Source organism: Symphalangus syndactylus, chromosome 19, assembly GCF_028878055.3.
Source record: "Symphalangus syndactylus isolate Jambi chromosome 19, NHGRI_mSymSyn1-v2.1_pri, whole genome shotgun sequence".
Classification (NCBI taxonomy): Eukaryota; Metazoa; Chordata; class Mammalia; order Primates; family Hylobatidae; genus Symphalangus; species Symphalangus syndactylus.
The window spans coordinates 91,186,642-91,207,735 of NC_072434.2; the positions used below are offsets into that span (position 1 = coordinate 91,186,642).

Here is a 21,094-nt window from a genome sequence, read left to right on the forward strand (position 1 = left end):
ACTCCTGTGCCCACCTGGGTCTCAGTGCCACTCCCACTCCTGTGCCCACCCGGGTCTCAGTGCCACTCCTGTGCCCACCCGGGTCTCGGTGCCACTCCTGTGCCCACCCGGGTCTCAGTGCCACTCCTGTGCCCACCCGGGTCTCGGTGCCACTCCTGTGCCCACCCGGGTCTCGGTGCCACTCCTGTGCCCACCCGGGTCTCGGTGCCATTCCCGCGCCCACCTGGGTCTCGGTGCCACTCCCGCGCCCACCTAACATTGTGTTACTTTCTGCAGTGAGTGCTGCATCCTCCACTAAGCTGCTCCAGGGTAGGAATCGTGTCAGGTTTTATTCATCCTCAGAGTCTAGCATTCTGTCTAAAACATTAAGGATATTTAACAGACCTTATTTAATTGACTGCTGAAAGAACTGATGGAAAAAGGAGGCCTGAAAACGATATTAGCGTCAGGCCTCTGAGCCCAAGCTAAGCCATCATATCCCCTGTGACCTGCATGTATATCATCCAGATGGCCTGAAGTAACTGAAGAATCACAAAAGAAGTGAAAATGGCCGTTCCTGCCTTAACTGGTGACATTACCTTGTGAAATTCCTTCTCCTGGCTCATCCTGGCTCAAAAGCTCCCCCACTGAGCACCTTGTGATCCCCACTCCTGCCAGCCAGAGAACAACCCCCTTTGACTGTAATTTTCCTTTACCTACCCAAATCCTACAAAACAGCCCCACCCCATCTCCCTTTGCTGATTCTCTTTTTGGACTCAGCCCACCTGCACCCAGGTGAAATACACAGCCTGTTACTCACACAAAGCCTGTTTGGTGGTCTCTTCACACGGACGTGAGTGAAACTTACGATGCCCGATTCGCTGCTTTTTTTTTTTTTTTTTTTTGAGATGGAGTCTTGCTCTGTCGCCCAGGCTGGAGTGCAGTGGCGCAATCTCAGCTCACTACAAGCTCTGCCTCCCAGGTTCACGCCATTCTCCTGCCTCAGCCTCCCGAGTAGCCTCCTGGGACTACAGGCGCCCGCCACCACGCCCGGCTAATTTTTTGTATTTTTGGTAGAGACGGGGTTTCACCGTGTTAGCCAGGATGATTTCGATCTCCTGACCTCGTGATACGCCCGCCTCGGCCTCCCAAAGTGCAGGGATTACAGGTGTGAGCCACTGCGCCCGGCCCCAGTTCTCTTACTTAGAGATAAGGAAGCAGAATTCCACAGAGATTATCATCATGAGTGGGTGTCAGTAGGGGGATCATGATAAGATGTCCTTCCCCCCATTCTTCCCCGTGAGAACCTGGTAGTAAAGGGAGTAAGGTCAGGGCTTTGGTAGTAAAGGGAGTAAGGTCCAGGGCTTTGGACAATTTCTGGGGTTCCACTGAAACTATTAGCATATGGCTTCTGACCATAAGAAACCTAGAATTATAGGTACATTTGTCAATTTATCCATTCAGCAAACATCTAGGAAGCACCCATTCTAGACTAAATATTGCATAAGTCCTGCAGATGAAAAAGTATTCAAAAGGAAATCATTATTTGGAAATCACATACAACTATGTGAATAAAATTTTAGAGTACGATGTAATAAGTGCAAGGGGAAAGGGCAGAATGAAAAAAAATGCTGAAGATCCAGCTTTGGATAGGCACGGTGTTAGACATTTAAAAATTTAGTACATCTTCAGATGTAGTGTCTTATTTTAAATTCTCCTTATGAAAATGTGAACTGAGCTCTGAGATAAAATGAGTTTCCAAAGTCACACAGCTAGGAAACAGGACAGCTGGGCTTTGAACCACCCTCTTCTGACTCTCCAGGAGCTGGTGAACCACAGCCCGTAAGCAGAGTTCAGCCCACTGCCTGCTTTTGACCCTTGAGCTCTGAGTATTTTTCACGTTTTTAAATGGCTGAAACAAATGTACTATTTTATGACATATGAAAATGATGTAACATTCAAATTTAGCGTCTATAAGTAAAGTTTCATTGATACACAGTCAGTTGCACCTTCTCACGTCTCGTCTATGGCTTCTCTTGAACAATGACAGCGAGTTGAGTGCCTGCAGCAGGCACAGCGTGGCCGCCAAAGCCTGAACTATTGACTACCCGGCCCTCGTCGGGTAAAGTTTGCCAATCCCTGTACGGTGTTGCGCCGACTGAAGCTACCTGCTTCAGAGCGAGGTGCTGACCTTGAGCTAGACCTTCAAGTTTAGTGGTGTCTTTAAGGAGAGAGAAGGCAGAAACGGTGCTCCAGGCAGAGAAAGGATAGATGCGAGAAAGGAAAAGGAGGAACGGTTCCATGTGTGAAGAGAAGGGCACGCTGACGAAGTTGGAGAGGTACGTGGGGCTGGGCGGTCGAGGCCAGGCCAGAGTTTATAGGCAGGACAGGCGACTGTGAGTCCCAGAGGTTCACTGAGCTGCAGAGTCGCCCAGATTTGCAGGTCAGAAACCTCTCTATTACCTGTTCATTATAAATTTCCAGCCTACTGAACGCAACCTGTATGGAGAAGAGCATACAAAGTAAATATTCTTTTGAAACAGTTATTTTGGGGGCGGAGAAGTGATAGGGAAACAACATAAATGTTGAATAACAGGGAAAAAGCTGATAATAAAGCAAAGCTCTGTTTCAATGTGCAATATCAGGTTCTCAAATAATGATATGGGAGAAGTTCTTACTATAATTAAAAACAGATATAGGCCGGGCGCGGTGGCTCATGCCTGTAATCCCAGCACTTTGGGAGGCCGAGGCGGGTGGATCACCTGAGGTCAGAAGTTCGAGACCAGCCTGGCCAACATGGTGAAACCCCACCTTCACTAAAAACACAAAAATTAGCCAGGCAGGGTGGCGGGTGCTTGCAGTCCCAGCTGCTCGGGAGGCTGAGGCAGGAGAGTCACCTGAACCTGGGAGGCAGAGGTTGCAGTGAGTTGAGATCGTGCCACTGCACTCCAGCCTGGGCAACAGAGTGAAGCTCCATCTCAAAAAAATAACAACAACAAAAAGATACCAAACAGTAGTATATTTGTTTTGGTCTCGACTGGGGACAGAGAAAGGCGGTTCTTTCATGTTCACACCCCAACCTGAACATAGGTAGAGAGACTGGTCTCCACCCTCCCATGCAACCTGAACATAGGTAGAGAGACTGGTCTCCACCCTTCCATGCAACCTGAACATAGGTAGAGAGACTGGTCTCCACCCTCCCATGCAACCTGAACATAGGTAGAGAGACTGGTCTCCACCCTCCCATGCAACCTGAACATATGTAGAGAGACTGGTCTCCACCCTCTCATGCAACCTGAACATAGGTAGAGAGACTGGTCTCCACCCTCCCATGCAACCTGAACATCGGTAGAGAGACTGGTCTCCACCCTCCCATGCTCTTGGACTCCTGCTAGCCAAGCTCGCACCTCTTAAGCAGGACTGGGGGACTCTGAATGGCTCTAGTCTAGAGCAAAGGCCTCAAGTACTGGCGTTTTCCCACCTCCCCCAGGAAAAAGCTGGCTTGTCTGTGAGTCACCCTGCAGTAAGTCTTGCTAGTCAGGCCCTGCAGCCACAGAGCTTCCTGTTAGCTTCTGTGTGTCTCATGTTTTTTTATTTTTATGTGTAATATATCCATGTAAGAGTGTCTCATGTTTAAAAATGAACAAAGGGCCAAGCATTAGCAGACAGAGAAAGCCTCCAATATGAGAGAGGGGCCAAGGCAAACAAGTAGAAAGAAGGAACTCGGAAAACAGACTGAGAGAGTAGAAGACAACGTTTTCTTCTTTCTTTTCTTTTTTTTTTTTTTTTTTTTAAGACAAGGTTCTGCTGTCGCCCAGGCTGGAAATGTAGTGGTATGATCTCAGCTCACTGTAGCCTCAACCACTGGGATCAAGCGATTCTCCTGGCTCAACCTCCCGAGTGGCTGGGACTACAGAATCATGCCACCACGCCCGACCAACTTTTGTATTTTTAGTAGAGGTGAGAGTTTGTCGTCTTGCTCAGGCTGGTCTTGAACTTCTGGCCTCAAGTGATATGCCCCCCTCGTCCTCTCAAAGTGCTGGGATTACAGGCATGAGCCACCGTGCTCAGCTTAGAAATATTTTTTAAAGCCCTAGAAGTAATAGCCTCAAAGAAAGAATTATACCCATGGAAGAAAAGAGGATTTTATTTAAAAGAACAACCAGAGAGTGAAAGAAAGTGCTTGTAAGTTAAATTTATGAATGACAGCCAAAATAAAAATGCAGGAGAGTTATAATATCATTAAGGGAATCTTCTAGAATGCAGAATAAAAAAGAGCAGTGGTGGCTCACACTTGGAATTCCAGCTACTTGAGAGGCTGATGCCAGGAGGATCCCTTGAGCCCAGGAGTTCAAGACAAGCCTGGGCAACATGAGTGAGACTCCATCTCTTTTAAAAAAGAAAAGACCAAGAAATAGAAGATAGGTTATAAAAGATAACAAAATTAGAATATTAGTACAAGAGGCCCAAAATCCAATTAGTAGGAATTTCAGAAAAGGAAAACAAGAAATACAGGAGATGAAATAATAAATAATATAAGAAAAGTTTTCCAGAACTGAAGGACAGGAATCTCCAGACTGAAAAAGGTCCACCAAGTGTCCAGCATGAAAAGTGAAAAAAGAATCATTAAGATATCAGAACATCAAGGATAATGAGAAGACCCTGAAGGCTGCGAGAGATAAACTGACCCTCAAAAAAGGTTACATACGAAGAACTGGGGATCAGAATGGTAGCCGACTTCTCAGCTGCAACACTAGAACTTAAAATATAATGGAGATCTTCAATACTCTCAGAATTCTATTCCAGGTAAATGTCAATCACATGTGGAGGTACGAAAACATATTTTCAGTTGTGCAAAGGATGAACAAAAAAGTATTCTGGATGCACCTTTTCTGAGGAAACTGCAGCAAAAGAGAGTGAATCAAGAAAGAAGAATACATTGGATCCGGGAGTCAGGGGAGCCAGTGTAGATGAAGGTTGAAGTCAAGTTCCAGAATGAGGGTTGAGGTAGCCCTGCAGAGACAGTGCTCCCAATTGTGCCAATACAATTAATACGATTGGAATAGGAGAATTGAGGACTCCTGCTGAAGGAGACCCCAAAAATCACGGCACCATTACGTTCGAGTGTATGGAAAAGATTTGTCAATAGGCATGTGACAGTGATTTGGAGCACTTAGAAAGATTTATAGAAAAGTAAACATCATTAAAATGGCAATTTAAAATTCCAAGAAAAGTAAAATGTGGAAAGGATGTATGCATTATTTGGTGCAGCAGTGAACAATACGTGTGCTGTTAAAATGTTAACAATTAAATCCTGAGGCAGAAACTGTTAAGAAAAAATAATAAGATGTCAACAATTATTGATTTAACCAAATGTTATAATAAGCATTGTCCTAAATGTAGGGAGTATGTTGGGGGAATGTATTGTGGTTGGGGAGTATGCGGGAGAATGTACTGTGGTTGTGGACTACGTGGGGGAATGTATCGTGGTTAGGGAGTGTGTGGGGGAACGTATTGTGGTTGGGGAATATGGGGGAATGTACCATGGTTGGGGAATATGGGGGGGAGGTACTGTGGTTGGGGAATATGGGGGGGAAGGTACTGTGGTTGGGGAATATGGGGGGGAAGGTACTGTGGTTGGGGAGAATGTGGGGAGCGTACTGTGGTTGGGAGTATGTGGGGGGAACGTACTGTGGTTGGGGAGTATGGGGGGGACGTATCATGGTTGGGGAGTATGTGGGGGGATGTATTGTGGTTGAGGGCATTGGTGTGGCCGAGTTAAATTATCTTCTACCATGGTGGGAAGACAGTAGATGGTGTCCAGAACTGCTTTTGCAGAAGAGACAAACCAACGTTATTTATAAATATGGAGATGGCTACCAGGGCAAACAGTGAGAAGGTGGAAGAAAGTAACTGGAGAATAGAGGCAAAGGGGAGAGGATGGGCAGGAGACCGGTGGTTTCCATTATAAGCCTTTCAGAACAATTTGAAGTTTGACAGCTTAATTGAGATATAATTCACATACCATATAATTCACCAACTTAAAATGTTCCATGCAATGATTTTTAGTATATTCACAGAGCTGTGAAACTGTCAACAATCTAAATTTAGAGTATTTTGTTTACTGACAAAAGAAAGCTTACTCCCCTTTCTCTGCCTTGTCCCCTCCCCTCCCCTCCCCTCCCCACCCCACTCCACCCCACAACATCCAGCCCAAGGCAGCTGCCAATTTCTTTTCTATCTCTATAGATTGGCTTCTCCTGGAAATTTCATTCAAATAGAATCATACAGTGTGTGGTCTTTTGTCTCTGGCTTCTTGTACTTAGAATGATGTGTTCAAGGTTTGTCCACATTGTAATGTGTTAGAGTTTCATTCCTTTTTAAGGCTGAATCATCCGTTGTAAGGATAGACCAATTTTATTCAACTGTTCATCAGTGGATGGGGGTTTGGGCTGTTTCCACTTCATGGCTATTGTAAATATGCTGCCACAGAAAATTCAGAAAATTGTGTGGAAATATTCTCTCTCTTGGTTATTTGAGGTTTTAAACTAGACTTGTATTCCTTTGAAAATATTTGAATTAAAAATTAGAGGCTGGGCGCAGTGGCTCATGTCTGTAATCCCGGAGCTTTAGGAGGCCAAGGAGGAGGGATTGCTTGAGGTCAGGAGTTTGAGACCAGCCTGGGCAACATAGCAAGACCCCATCTCTACAAAATATAAATATAAAAATCTAAATGAATAAATATTAGAAAGGTACTGAAATGTTAACGATAGTTAGGTGATATTATAAATACAAAATTCTCTAACTTGAACACGTTACCATTAACATCAGAGAAATAAGATAAAAATAATGCTGTATTGCATTTTCATAACACCAGCTTAAACGGTCCTACCATTTTAAGAAAGCAGAACCATGAACTATGCTCACAGGCATCTGTTGACATTCTCCTGTCATGTTTTAAAGCTAATTATGTTATTGGATGCTACACTCCATCTTGAAAATGTCACCAACGTTCAGTGAATCTAAAATCTGGTCTTGGGCCTCGTATGCTAGGGCAAGTAAGAGGCTATGCTCTGTGTAAAAAACAATTTAAAAACGAAGTAATATTCTTCAGAAAGAAAAACAAGTTGATTAAGACTAGAATAGAGCCACAACCTTGGCAGAAGAGGATGGCAAAGGGAGCCATCGACGTGAGTCGGCTAAGGTTTTGTCTTATAAACCAAATAATATCCCATAATAATCCCTTGTTAGGGTTAGCAATTAAGATACCTGCTTCTAGAATATTACACCAGAGTGACTTTCCTTGGATTTGCCTCCATATAACCAGAAAAATCCAACATCTTATTTAGCTGCAACATGATTTTGTAATCATATAAACATTTTGGTATGAAAAACAAACATTATCCTAAAATAGAGATGCTGGGAACTTCCATTTGGGGAAGGGTCTAGAATGAAAAAATACAATTCCTTAAAGAAAGGATTTGAGACTATGTACCTGGTGCTCTTGATTTCTCCCCTGGCTCTCAGTTGCTGGAAAGAGCTCCTCACGCACAGTTGGAATAATACCCTTGTTTAGCTTTTCCCAGAGCCAGTTTGGCCGTAGGCTAGGAGAGTTGCATTGTAGCCTTGCCAAGCACTGTCTAGAATTCCCCTGCCAAGGTCGTGGAAGACATCGCTCTGGAAAGATGACAGGTGGCATATTCAGCACAGGCCAGTGGCGCGCAGATTTCCTCTTCCTACTTTCTCAGTCCTCTTAAATCTGAATAAGTATCCTGACCTTCATAAATCCCACCTCGATTCATACCATGAGACCTGCTTGAAATACAACTCAGATGCTGGCTTAGAACAGGTGGCGTAAAACTGAAAGGGATTTGTCAGTTTGGAAAACACTAATCATTTACATTCATGGATCACATCGGCTACATCCTGAACTAGCTAATCCCCATCGGTCATGCAATTGCGTACTTTATAGTCTTGCCAAAACATGGGCCAGGTCTTTAAAATTAAGCAATTAGACAAAAATGTCAAGGCACAGAAACCATTCAAAGCATCTTCTACTACTTTATTCGTTGACTCAAACAATAACATCACAATATAGCCACACTAATTTTAGTCCTCTGTTAGTGAACTCTTCTCTTTTTCTACTTTTTCCAGTGGTTCTGGAACACACACACACGCACCTGCAACCCCCTTTTTAAAGTTAAAATAGAAATGTTTGTGCCCACAGTTGCTGAAAGAGAGGGGATGTGGTCTGCCTCCTTTTATCATCTGGGCTGTGGCCATAGACCGCAATAGTTATCTTATTTGAGGCTGTTTCAAAGTGTATATTTCTTCCTACTCTCTAATAGCAATAGTAAAGCACTAAGCATTCGATATTCCATTTGTTACAATGTATACATTTGTATAATTTATTTCATGTTTCTGGGGAAAATGCACATACCGACATAGTGTGATTTACATGAGGGCAATAGACAATAACCAACGTTCATGTAATGTTTGAGAAAGGGATAAAAATTATTCCACCAAAAGGGTTAGGGGAGCTCTAGACTTTAAACTGTGGAGTTTCACCAGTGGTTTTCCAGAATACTGTGACCACACTTTTACCAGAAAAATATCTTTTGTATAACAGATGTTGACTCTACCGTGGAAGCTATGTGCTAAACCTAACACATGCCTACTGAGTAAAAGTAACTAGTTTTGCTGTTTTGTTTTCTCAGTGCTATTGGAGATTTGGGAAAACATTTTGTGTGTGTGCTTAATTTTTATGGATTGAAAACTTTAAACAAATAATACGGGCTGGGCGTGGTGGCTCGTGCCTGTAATCCCAGCACTTTGGGAGGCCGAGGTGGTGGATCATCTGAGGTCAGGAGTTCGAAACCAGCCTGGGCAACATGGTGAAACCCCATCTCTACTAAAAATATAAAAAATTAGCCGATCGTGGTGGCAGGTGCCTGTAATCTCTGCTACTCAGAAGGCGGAGGCAGGAGAATCGTTTGGACCTGGGAGGCAGAGGTTGTAGTGAGCCGAGACTGCACCACTGCACTCCAGCCTGGGCAACAGAGGGAGACTCCGTCTGAAAAAACAAAACAAAAACCCCAGGTGTTGGCGTGGCCACGCTGCCTCAGAAGCCTCCCTCGCCTCCCCCTAGCTTCTGGTGGCACCTCCACTCCTTGCTGCTTCACTCCACTTTGTGGCCACTGCCACATGCTTCCCCGTGTCTGAGTGTCCAAATTTCCTCTTCCTTGTAAGGATTGGACTTAGGGCTCACTCAAATCCCGTATGGCCTCATCTGCCAAGATGCTGTTTGCACATAGGGTCCCATTCTGAAGTTCTAGATGGACATGAATTCAACCCATTACAGCACCTTTGTAGAGAATCAGTTGATGTTATGTATGAGGGTCTGTTTCTGGACACTCTATTCTGTTCCATTGATCCGTATGTCTATCTTTAAACCAATACCAGGCCGGGCGTGGTGGCTTATACCTGTAACCCAACACGTTGGGAGGCTGAGGCAGACAGATCACCTGAGACCAGGAGTTCGAGACCAGCCTGGCCACCATGAGGAAACCCCATCTCTACTAAAAATACAAAAATTAGCCGGGCGTGGTGACACGTGCCTGTAATCCCAGCTACTCGGGAGGCTGAGGCAGGAGAATCGCTTGAACCCTGGAGGCTGAAGTTGCAGTGAGCAGAGATCATGCCATTGCACTCCAGCCTGGGCTACAAGAGGGAAACTCCCTCTCAAAAATAAATAAATAATAAATAAAAAACCAGCACCACACCATCTTGATTACTGTAGCTTTGTGGTGGGTTTTACGATCTCCAACTTCATTCTCTTTCAAAATAATTTTGGCCATTCTGAGTCCTTTTTTCAATTTCATGTAAATTATTGAAATCATGTATCAATTTCTACCAAAAATGCCTGCTGGGGTTTTGATTGGGATTGCTTTGTTTTGTTGATCATTTGACTTCTGAATAATGTTGTCTTCTTACTTATTTAAATCTTCCTTTCAGTAATGTTTTATAGTGTTCAATGCACAGTTTTTGCACTTATTTTGCTAAATTTATCCTTAAAGTATTTCATGTTTTTGATACTATTGTTCATATTTTAAAATTTCATTTTCCAATTGTTCATCGCTATTATGGTTTAGAGAAATACTATTGCTTTCTGTATATTGACTTTTCTAAACACACTTATTAACTGTAGTAGCTTTTTTGTTTCGTAGCGCACTTAGAATTTTTATTTTTTAGTTTAGTTTTTGGAGATAAGGTCCCACTACGTGGCCCAAGCTGGAGTGCAGGTGCCGTTCACAGGTGCAATTATAGCCCACTGGAGTCTTGGACTCCCAGCCTCAAGTGATCCTTCTGCTCAGCAGGATTCATGTCATCTGCAAATAGTTTTACTTTTTCTTTTTCTTTTCTTTTTTTTTTTTTTTGAGACGGGGTCTCCCTCTGTCGCCCAGGCTGGAGTGCAGTGACACGATCTCAGCTCACTGTAACCTCTGCCTCCTGGGCTCAAGTGCTTCTCTTGCCTCAGCCTCCCAAGTAGCTAGGATTACAGGCACCCACCACCAAGCCCAGCTAATTATTATTATTATTGTTATTATTATTATTATATTTGTAATTTTAGTAGAGACAGGTTTCATTATCTTGGCCAGGCTGGTCTTGAACTCCTGACCTCAGATGATCCACCTGCCTCGGCCTCCCAAAATGCTGGGATTACAGGCGTGAGCCATCGTGCCCGGCCTTCTTTTTCTTTTATTTTTTGAGACAAGGTCTCACTGTGTTGTCCAGGCTGGAGTGCAGTGGTGTGATCTCAGATCGCTGCAGCCTCTGCTTCCCCAGGTCAAGTGATTCTCCTACCTCAGCCTTCTAAGTAGCTGGGATTACAGGTGTGCGTCACCACGCCCAGCTAATTGTTGTATTTTTTGGTAGAGACAGGGTTTCACCATGTTGGCCAGGCTGGTCTCAAACTCCTGACCTCAAGTGATCCTCCTGCCTTGGCTTCCCAAAGTGTTGGGATAACAGGCGTGAGCCACCTGCCCAGCCTACTTCTTCTGAATCGGCATATTTCTTATTTCCTACCAATGGTCTTTGCCCTGGCTAGAACTTGTAGTGAATATTGTATAGCAGTGATGGGAACAGCCACCCTTGGCTTGCCTGCCGTCCTATGGAGAACACCTGCTTCACCATCAAACATGATGGAAGCTGCTTTCCAGGCAAGTTCTATTTCTAGGAAACTTCCACTCATTTCAAGTTTGTGGAGAATTTTATGAATGAGGGTTAAATTTTGTCATTCTTTTTGCAGCCGATCATATTTTTTCTCCTGTATTCTATTCTAGATCATGAACTTTAAATGTTAAAACAATTTTACATTCCTAGGAAAGGGCCCACTTGGTAGTGATTGAGTTTGATTGATGGTGATAGTAATATATTAAGGCCCACCTAATATGTGATTCGATTGTGTTTGCTGAAACTTTGATAATAATTTTTGTGTCTGTGTTCATGAAAGATAATGGTCGACAGTGTTTTTGTAGTATCTTTGGCTGCTCTTGTTGGAATACTGGCTTCGTCAAATGAAACGGGAAGGGTTTACTATCATCTGCATTTTTTTTTTATTTCTTTCTTTGGTAGAATTCACCAGCAAAGATACCTGGGACTGGAGTTTCTTTGTGAGGTTTTTAGCTACAAATTCAATTTATTTAATAGATACAGGACTATTTGAGTCATCTGTTTCTTTGCATGAACTTCAGTAGCTTGTGTCTATTTGTTGTTGAATATATTGGCGTTAAGTTGTTCAAAATATTTTTAATCATTCTTTTTTAAAAAGGGAGATGGGATCTTGCCGTGTTACCCAGGCTGCTCTCAAGCTCCTGGCCTCAAGCAGCCTGCAGCCTCGGCCTCCCAGAGTGCTGGGATTGCAGCTGTGATCCGGCCTCCTCCTTCTTTTAATGTCCCTAGGATCACTTATGCTCTTGGTATTTGGCTTATTGATTTTATGGATGTTTTCAAAGAACCAGCTTTAGGTTTCAGTGTTTTTTCTCTATTGTTTTACTGTTTTTCGTTTCATTAATTATCACTTTTATCTTTTTTCTTGTGCTGCTTGTTTTATGTTTAATTTGCTCTGTTTTTAAATTATTAATTGGAAGATTACAATGCCAATTGGAGATGATTATTCTCTAATGTAAGCTTGACTGCTAGAAAACCTCCCCTCAGCTCCATTTAGATACATCCCACATATAAAAATATATGTGTGTGTATTATGTGTGTGTATGTGTGTATGTGTGTATATGTGTGTATTTGTGTGTATATGTATGTGTATTTGTATATGTGTGTATGTATGTCTGTGTATGTGTATTTGTATACATGTATGTGTGTTTGTGTATGTGTATATGTGCTTGTATGTGTGTATGTGTGCATATGTATTATTTGTATATGTGTGTTTATGTGTAAGTGTATGTGTGTATGTGTGCATGTGTAGTGTGTATGTGTATTTGTGTGTATGTGTGTATCTGTGTGTGTGTGTATGTGTGTATATGTATGTGTGTATATTTGTATACGTATGTGTGTGTATATGCGTGTATCTGTGTGTATATTTGTGTGTGTATGTGTGTATGTGTGTGTATCTGTGTGTATATTTGTGTATGTGTGTATATTTGTGTATATGTGTCTGTGTGTGTATATGTGTGTGTATGTGTGTATTTGTGTGTGTATATGTGTGTGTATCTGTGTGTGTGTGTATATTTGTCTATCCCTACTGCATACTCCATGCTTGTTCCACACATTTTGACAAGTGTCTTGAGTTGCCTTTTTTTGTCTTTTTTTTTTTAAATTTTGTTATTATACTTTAGGTTTTAGGGTACATGTGCACAATGTGCAGGTTTGTTACGTATGTATCCATGTGCCATGTTGGTTTGCTGCACCCATTAACTCGTCATTTAGCATTAGGTATATCTCCTAATGTCGTTCCTCCCCCCTCCCCCCCCCCTTTTTTTTGTCTTTTAAACATTTTTTTAAACTTATTGTTTATTTTTTAGTAATACTGTTTCTCTGGCCTCTTCCTTTTTTTTTTTGAGATGGAGTCTCGCTCTGTCACCCAGGCTGGAGTGCAGTGTCGTGACCTTGGCTCATCTCACTGCAAGCTCCGCCTCCCAGGTTCACGCCATTCTCCTGCCTCAGCCTCCCGAGTAGCTGGGACTACAGGCGCCCACCACCACGCCTGGCTAAATTTTTTGTATTTTTAGTAGAGACGGGGTTTCACTGTGTTAGCCAGGATGGTCTTGATCTCCTGACCTCGTGATCCGCCCGTCTTGGCCTCCCAAAGTGCTGGGATTACAGGCGTGAGCCACCGCGCCTGGCCGGCCTCTTCCTTTTAAGTAGTGTTTTGATTTTCATTCAGTTAAAAAAAAATGTTTTCTAATTTCCCTAGTGGTTTTTTCTTTAACCAATGGATTATTTAGAAGTCTGTTATTTTCCAAATGCTTGTGAATTTCCCAAATATTTTTCTTCCTGGTTTAACTCCAGTGTGGTCAGAAAATATACTTCATATGATTTCAGTCTTTTTTTTTTTTTTGAGACAGGATCTCACTCTTACTGCCCTGGCTGGAGTGCAGTGGTGCAATCACGGCTCACTGCAGCCTTGACTTCCTGGGCTCGAGTGATCCCCCCACCTCAGCTTCCAAAGTAGCTGGGACCACAGGTGTGCACCACCACGCCCAGCTAATTGTATTTTTAGCAGAGACGGTTTTTCGTCATGTTATCCAGGCTGGTCTCAAACTCCTGGGCTCAGGCGATCCACCTGTCTTGGCCTCCCGAGGTGCTAGGATTATAGACACACACACCACCATGCCCAGCCAACTTCAGTCCTCTTACACTTACATTTATTGAGACTAGTTTTATGATCTGAAATACTGTCCATCACGATGAATGTTCTGTGTGTACTTAAAAAGAATGTGTGTGCTGTGGCTGGGCGGGAAGTGGTTGACATGTTTTATGATATAATTGTCAATTAGGTTGATATTATTCTGCTCTTCTATAATATTACAGAGTTTTGTTTGTCGATTACTGATAGGAGTGTTGAAATCACTAAATACAGTTGTAGATTTGTCTATTTTTCTGTTTCTGTTTTTGCTTTGTGTACTTTAAAGCTCATTTTTTAGGTACATACCCATTCAGGCTGGCTATGTCTCCTTAACGAATTCTTTCCTCATTATTAAATATTTCTTGTTCTGAAACCTATGCAATGTGATGTAAATGTAGCCTCTAGTTTTTTTTTCCTTAGCGTTTGCATGCTCTTTTTTTAAATATGTAAACCAGGTTTTTTAAAATCCTGTGATACAGAAGAACTTAAACCACCCCCTACCCACACACACATTTTGTAGACAGATATAGTTGGATCCTGCTTTTTCTGTCTTATCTGATGATCTTTGCTTTTTAATTGGTCATGTTTAGGCTATTTATATTTTATATAATAATTGATATAAATTATTGGCATTAAATCTACTATCTTGCTATTTGTATTCTACTTATCCCATCTCCTCTGTGTCTAAATCCCAAACATGGCAGGATAAGAGGGGTAAAGAATGTTTTATAGTTCCGTTTCCCCACACTTGACTCATTAGTTAGTTATACTTGTTTTATTTATTTATTTCATATTGATTGCTCTAGGGCACCAGTTCACACAATGCATTCCAGGGTCTGTGAGATCTTTTCAGGGTGTTTGTAAAGTGACACTTCCTTTTGTGATCGTACTAATGTTTGCTTTTTTCATTCTCATCCTCTCATGAACATAGAATGGAGTAACGTGTGCAGTGGGGTTTACGAGGCTACGTAACGTGATTTTATACATGACATGCAGGGCAGAGAATCAAGCTCTTTCATGAAGTCAGACATTACAGAGATTTCAAAAAGTGGAAAAATGGAAAGCAGTGCCATTCTCTTCGGCGCTGGCTCAAGTACTATTTTTTGGCCTGGCATGGTGTTTCACACTGAAGATCCCAGTGCTTTGGGAGGTAGAGGCAGAAGGATCATTTGAGCCTAGGAGTTCGAGACCAGGCTGGGCAACAGAGCAAGAACTCATCTCTAAAGAAAAAGAAAAATAGATCGGGCGTGGTGGCTCACGCCTGTAATCCCAGCTCTTTTAGGAGCTGAGGCAGGCAGACGACTTGAGGTCAGGAGTTCGAGACCAGCCTGGCCAACATGGTGAAATCCCATCTCTACTAAAATACAAAAATTAGTCGGGTGTGGTGGCACATGGCTGTAATTCCAGCTACTTGGGTGGCTGAGGCAGGAGAATCTCTCGAACCTGGGAGGCAGAAGTTGCAGTGAGCCAAGATTGCACCACTGCACTCCAGCCTGGGTGACAGAGTGAGACTCCATCTCAAAATAAAGAAAGAAAGAAAATTACTTTTCATAAAAATATTTTTATATTATGTATGTTTACTAGTAATGGATTTTTAATGTTTTTATTAACTGATGTTTTGTAATAAAACAAACCCTGTGCTCTAGGGTTACAATAGATTTCTTTTTTTTTTTTTTTTTTTGAGACGGAGTCTCGCTCTGTCGCCCAGGCTGGAGTGCAGTGGCGCAGTCTCGGCTCACTGCAAGCTCCGCCTCCCGGGTTCATGCCATTCTCCTGCCTCAGCCTCTCCGAGTAGCTGGGACTACAGGTGCCCGCCACCACGCCCGGCTAAGTTTTTGTATTTTTCAGTAGAGACGGGGTTTCACCGTGGTCTCGATCTCCTGACCTTGTGATCTGCCCCCCTCGGCCTCCCAAAGTGCTGGGATTACAAGCGTGAGCCACCGCGCCTGGCCAATAGATTTCTTTAAAATATTTTATTTTCAAATATTATATTACTTTCTATATAATGCAAAACCTTAAAACAATATACTTCTGGTAGCTGTCTCATTTTTTTGGTGTTGTCATATTTTATTTATGTATTTGTTTTGAATCCCAACAGAATTTATTATTCTTGCTTTGACAATCAATGGTCTTTCTGAAAGATTCAAAATTAGAAAAAATTTTCTTGGGCACAGTGTTCTAGGTTGAGAATTTTTTTTTTTTTGAGATGGAGTCTCATTTTGTCATCCAGGCTACAGAGCAGTGGTGCGATCTCAGCTCACTGCAACCTCCATCTCCTGGGTTCAAGTGACTCTCCTGCCTCAGCCTCCCTAGTAGCTGGGATGACAGACATGTGCCACTATGCCCAGCTAGTTTTGTTTTGTATTTTTAGAAGAGATGGGGTTTCACCATGTTGGCCAGGCTGGTCTTGAACTCCTGACTTCAAGCCATCTACCTGCCTCAGCCTCTAAAAGTGCTGGGATTACAGGCATGAACCACTGCTCCTGCCCAAGGCTGAGAATTGCTTTCGGCTCTTAACTCTCTCCATTGTGTTCTAGCTCGCATAGTTCTGACAATATATCTGCTGTCATTCTTGTTGTTCCTCCATCTTTTCTCACTTGTTTTTAAGATTTTATCACTGGATTAGAGCTGTGGGTTTATAGTTTCCATCAAATTTGGGAAAATTTCAGCCATCATTTCTTCAAGTATTTTTTGCACACACCCCCCTCCCATTCTTTCTGTGACTCCAATTACATGTAGAGTAAGATTGTCCCACATGTCCCTGAAGCTCTGTTCATTTCCTCCCCATAACTTTTTCTGACTGTTTCTCCTTGTCTGTCAAAACTCAGCCTTAAACATCATACCCTTTATTAAACCATTCACCAAATATCCTGTCTAGATTGAATGACCACCTCACCTTTGTACCCCACTGTATCCCATACATCTTATCACAGAACCTGTAACATCTGAGTGCCCTTTTTTCTGTCTCCCCAAACCAAATTGTGAGCAACTTTAAGGCAGAACAGTGCATGGCACATGATAAATGCTCATTAAAACAGAAGTTCTCAGATGCTAAGTGCCTCATACAATTTGCTTATTTTGCTTATCTCAAAGAAGCAAAATATAATTGACTTGACGGTCATACCTTTTTCAAAGTATGTCAATACATTGGCAAATGAACTGATTTGAGTATCTAAAAATTACTTAGGCAATAGCTGTATTTTTAGACCTCATGTTCAGCATAGAAAGGAGTAAATTTAAAGTCAAATTCTCACATGGAGCATATATTTATGCTTGCATAAAATTATTGTACTTTCACACTGTGAACACATAGTCAGAAACAAAACAACAAAAAACTGGCATTGAAGCTGTGTTTTAAAGCAGCTTACCTGGCCTGCAAATTTACTACTAGGATCAGCTGAAATAAGGACATCACCTTTATCCTTTTGAAATCCATCCTGAGACCAATATGCCAGGTCAAAAGTAAATGTCTTCACATGCTCTGGATTCTTAGGGTCCTGTAGAGTGGTGGTGGTTCTGGAATGCATGGAAATCACACATTTGCTCCCAGAGTTCTCTCTCTACAGTCAAATTACAAATTCAGAGTCAATCATTCCAGTTTCTCTTTGTTATCCAAGTTCATTGTTTTGCAAGTCTTCATACCTAGTAAGAAATTAAGCCAAGAACTTACCCTTCCCTCAGTTTGTTCTCTAATTGTGTTACTTTTAGCAGCTATTATGACAAGCAGTTGTTCCTCTACTCCCTCGGAATTTTTGAAAGGCTTGTCTCTGGTCATATTAACTTTCTGACAAGAACTGGCTCTCTAACACCCACCTGTACTAATAACTAACTACAGTAGTGAAGAGACTGACTTCCTGCATAACTGCTGAATTCCCCAGTAAAACTAGTGAAAAATTATCCATCAAAAAATGAAAATGAAAAAAAAACACCTTTTAAAGCCTCTAGAAATGGTCCTAAGGACAAACAGCACGTGAAGAAACATCTATTCATGGCCGGGCGCAGTGGCTCACACCTGTAATCCCAGCACTTTGGGAGGCTGAGGCAGACGGATGACTTGAGGTCAGGAGTTCGAGACCAGCCTGGCCAACATGGTGAAACCCTGTCTCTACTAAAAATACAAAAATTATCTGGATGTGGTGGCAGGTACCTCTAATCCCAGCTATTCAGGAGGCTACGGCATAAGAATCGCTTGAACTTGGGAGGTGGAGGCTGTAGTGAGCTGAGATTGCACCACGGCACTCCAGCCTGGGTGACAGAGTGAGACTGTCTCAAAAAGAAAAGAAAAAAGCATCTATTCAAGAAAATGTACTAAAATTTGGTAAGAAAAGATTTTGTGGTATTTGAAGCAAGATCTTTCCTTTCCTTTCCCTGCCAGTTCAGGAAGGTGGAGATTCCACTCTGGACAGCTACAGCCAGGAACACAGGGTTCTGTCTCCACTCCAGATCCCAGCTGGAGGACTTTCTTCCCAGGAAGATCGAGATACTAGCATTTCTCATTCTGCCTCTCTCTATCTGTTAGTGAAGCCAAGTGTCAGGTTAATTGGGGGTCTCCCTTTCGCACCCAGCTCCCACTCGAGGAATGGAGGCTCTATTTTGGTTGCAGCATACTGAGCTTACTGGAGTACCGACCACTTTTGCCCTGGGTCCTGAGATGGTTCAACACCAGGAGAGACAAGCTGAGAGGACCTTAGGCTAGGACCCCACCTCCACTGAGTACTCAGCTCCTAGAGCAGGTGTGTCATCTGAAGAGCAGTTGACTATTGTTCACACATCCAATTCCAGAGCTCTGGCTTAGAGATTTTGCCTGGGGGGATAATTAGGCCATACAACCCATGGTGCCTAACATCTCTTCCTAAAGGAACTGACTTCATTCGTAACAGATTGGGGAAGTTCAAGCCTAAGGATGCCCTTGAGAATGGTGGAGGTTGTGATGAAAGACAGCTGAGAAGAGAGTCAAATACAAGTAAAAGTGTATGCCCTCTAATTTGCAGGGATGAACTGGAGAATAAGATAGTTGGAAGGTCAAAAATATCAAACACTGGTTTTAGAAACGATTCCCTTCAAAGGTAGCAGAATTTGATCGGATTCATTTGTAAAGCAATTTATACCCCAGGACATTGTTGAAAACAATAATCTGCCAGCAAATAGTGAAGTTTAACAGCTGGGCATGGGCAAGGAAAGACAGGAAGGGGGCCCTACCAAAACCATTGTTCTCCCAGCGTGACTGGGGCAGACCCAAAACTGTGCTTCCTTAAGGAACAACGGTGGGGGCTGGGGGACATAATAGACTTTACTAAAATAATTCAGCCAGTCACTAAACAAACTGGCAAATGAAAGTAACAAGCCACAGAGGAGACGCAGAGCTAGTAGCCAGAGCTGCTACAATATATCTACAATGTCCAGTTTCTAAGAAAAAATTAGGAGGCACGCAAAGTAACAGGAAAGTATGATCCATATACTGGGGAAGAAACAGGTAACAAAAACAGAGTGAGCAGATGCAGGATTTATCAGAAAAAGACTTTTAAAGTAATCATTATAAACATACAGAATGAAAGAAAACTATGATTAAAGAAAGGATTATAAAGGAATACTTTGAACAAATGAATACCAACAAATTAGATAACTTAGATGAAATAAATTCCTACAAAGGCAGAAATAACAGAAATTGACTCAAGAAAAAAATCTAAATAGACCTAGAAGAGGGAAGACATAGAAGTAGAAATGCTGGCCGGGTGCCAGCTCTACCGGCTCACGCCTGTAATCCCAGCACTGTGGGAGGCTGGGGCGGGTGGATCACGAGGTCAGGAGATCAAGACCATTCCGGCTAACACAGTGAAACCCCGTCTCTACCAAAAATAGAAAAAATTAGCCAGGCATGGTGGCAGGTGCCTGTAGTCCCAGTTAGTTACTCAGGAGGCTGAGGCAGAAGAATGGCCTGAACCTAGGAGGCAGAGCTTGCAGTGAGCTGAGATCGCGCCACTGCACTCCAGCCTGGGTGACAGAGTGAGACTCCGTCTCAGAAAAACAAAAAACAAACAAAAAACTAAATGCCGGGCACGGTATCTCACGCGTATAATCCCAGCACTTTGGGAGGCCGAGGAAGGTGGATCATGAGGTCAGGAGTTCGAGACCAGCCTGACCAACATGGTGAAACCATGTCTCCACTAAAAATACAAAAATTAGCCGGGCATGGTGGTGGGCGCCTGTAATCCCAGCTACTCAAGAAGCTGAGGCATGAGAATCGCTTGAGGCCAGGAGGTGGAGGTTGCAGTGAGCTGACATTGCGCCACTGCACTCCAGCCCGGGTGACAGAATGAGACTGCGTCTCAAAAAGAACAAAATTACAAACCATTATCTCTTATGACTATGCATGCAAAAATCCTCAACAAAATACTATGAAACTAAATCCAGCAACATATAAAAAGAATTGCACACCATGACCAAATGGAATTTATCCTAGGGCTTCAAAGTTAGCTCAACAATGGAAATTATTGTATTAATCGTATTTTAAAATTTTCTCTGTATATATGAAAAAATATATACATATGTATAGAAGCTTTGAGACATTTACTTCCCCACATTACCAATCATGATTATGTCATAATTATGAGTAGCTAAGTCTTATATCTCCTCAGGAAAACATAGCACTATTCACTATGGCATCCTATGGAGATCTATACTTTATGACGGTTTGACGTCCTGCAGCTCACCAGGGCTATCAGATTTCTAGAGATAGCAAACAACTTGCCTTTCATATGCAAACCAACCAATCAAAGCCCATATCCCCACTACCTCCTCTATCTAACTCCTATACAGCAATCAAAGCCCACATTCCCACTACCTCCTCTAACTCCCATACAGCAATCAAAGCCCGTATCCCCGACTACCTCCTCTATCTAATTCCTATACACCAAGCCAGTACTTCCCCTGCTCTAAATCACCCCCAAGGCCAGGTACTAAACAACTAAAGACAACTCTTAAAGGTCAGAGCCCACCAAAATTATTCATACTCTCCAATCCTAAACTTGTCAAACTTGTCTCCTCTGCCTTGCCCATTCCTTCCTGCAGAAACTATGGCAAGGCTCTAAGTCCTGCTCTCTCCTTTCTTTTGCCTGTTCTTGGTACTTCCCCACGTGGCTCTGCGTGGTGTGGTGTGCCCCCCTTTAACTGTAAGGCAGTTACATAGAGTTAATTTTGTGGGTACCCACAAAAATAAAAAATAAAAATATAAGGCCGGGCACAGTGGCTCACGCC

At 42.7% G+C, this 21,094-nt stretch overlaps 1 protein-coding gene across 1 annotated transcript in view; it reads right to left on the reverse strand.

Annotated features, from left to right (window-relative positions):
* LOC129458299 (kinesin-like protein KIF28P) overlaps positions 1-21,094 on the reverse strand; it is a 58,902-nt gene that overhangs the window by 32,406 nt on the left and 5,402 nt on the right. The window contains 4 exon segments of the mRNA XM_063613597.1: positions 2,443-2,478; positions 7,475-7,554; positions 7,557-7,656; positions 17,209-17,396. Coding sequence (XP_063469667.1) covers positions 2,443-2,478; positions 7,475-7,554; positions 7,557-7,656; positions 17,209-17,396 — 404 coding nt within the window.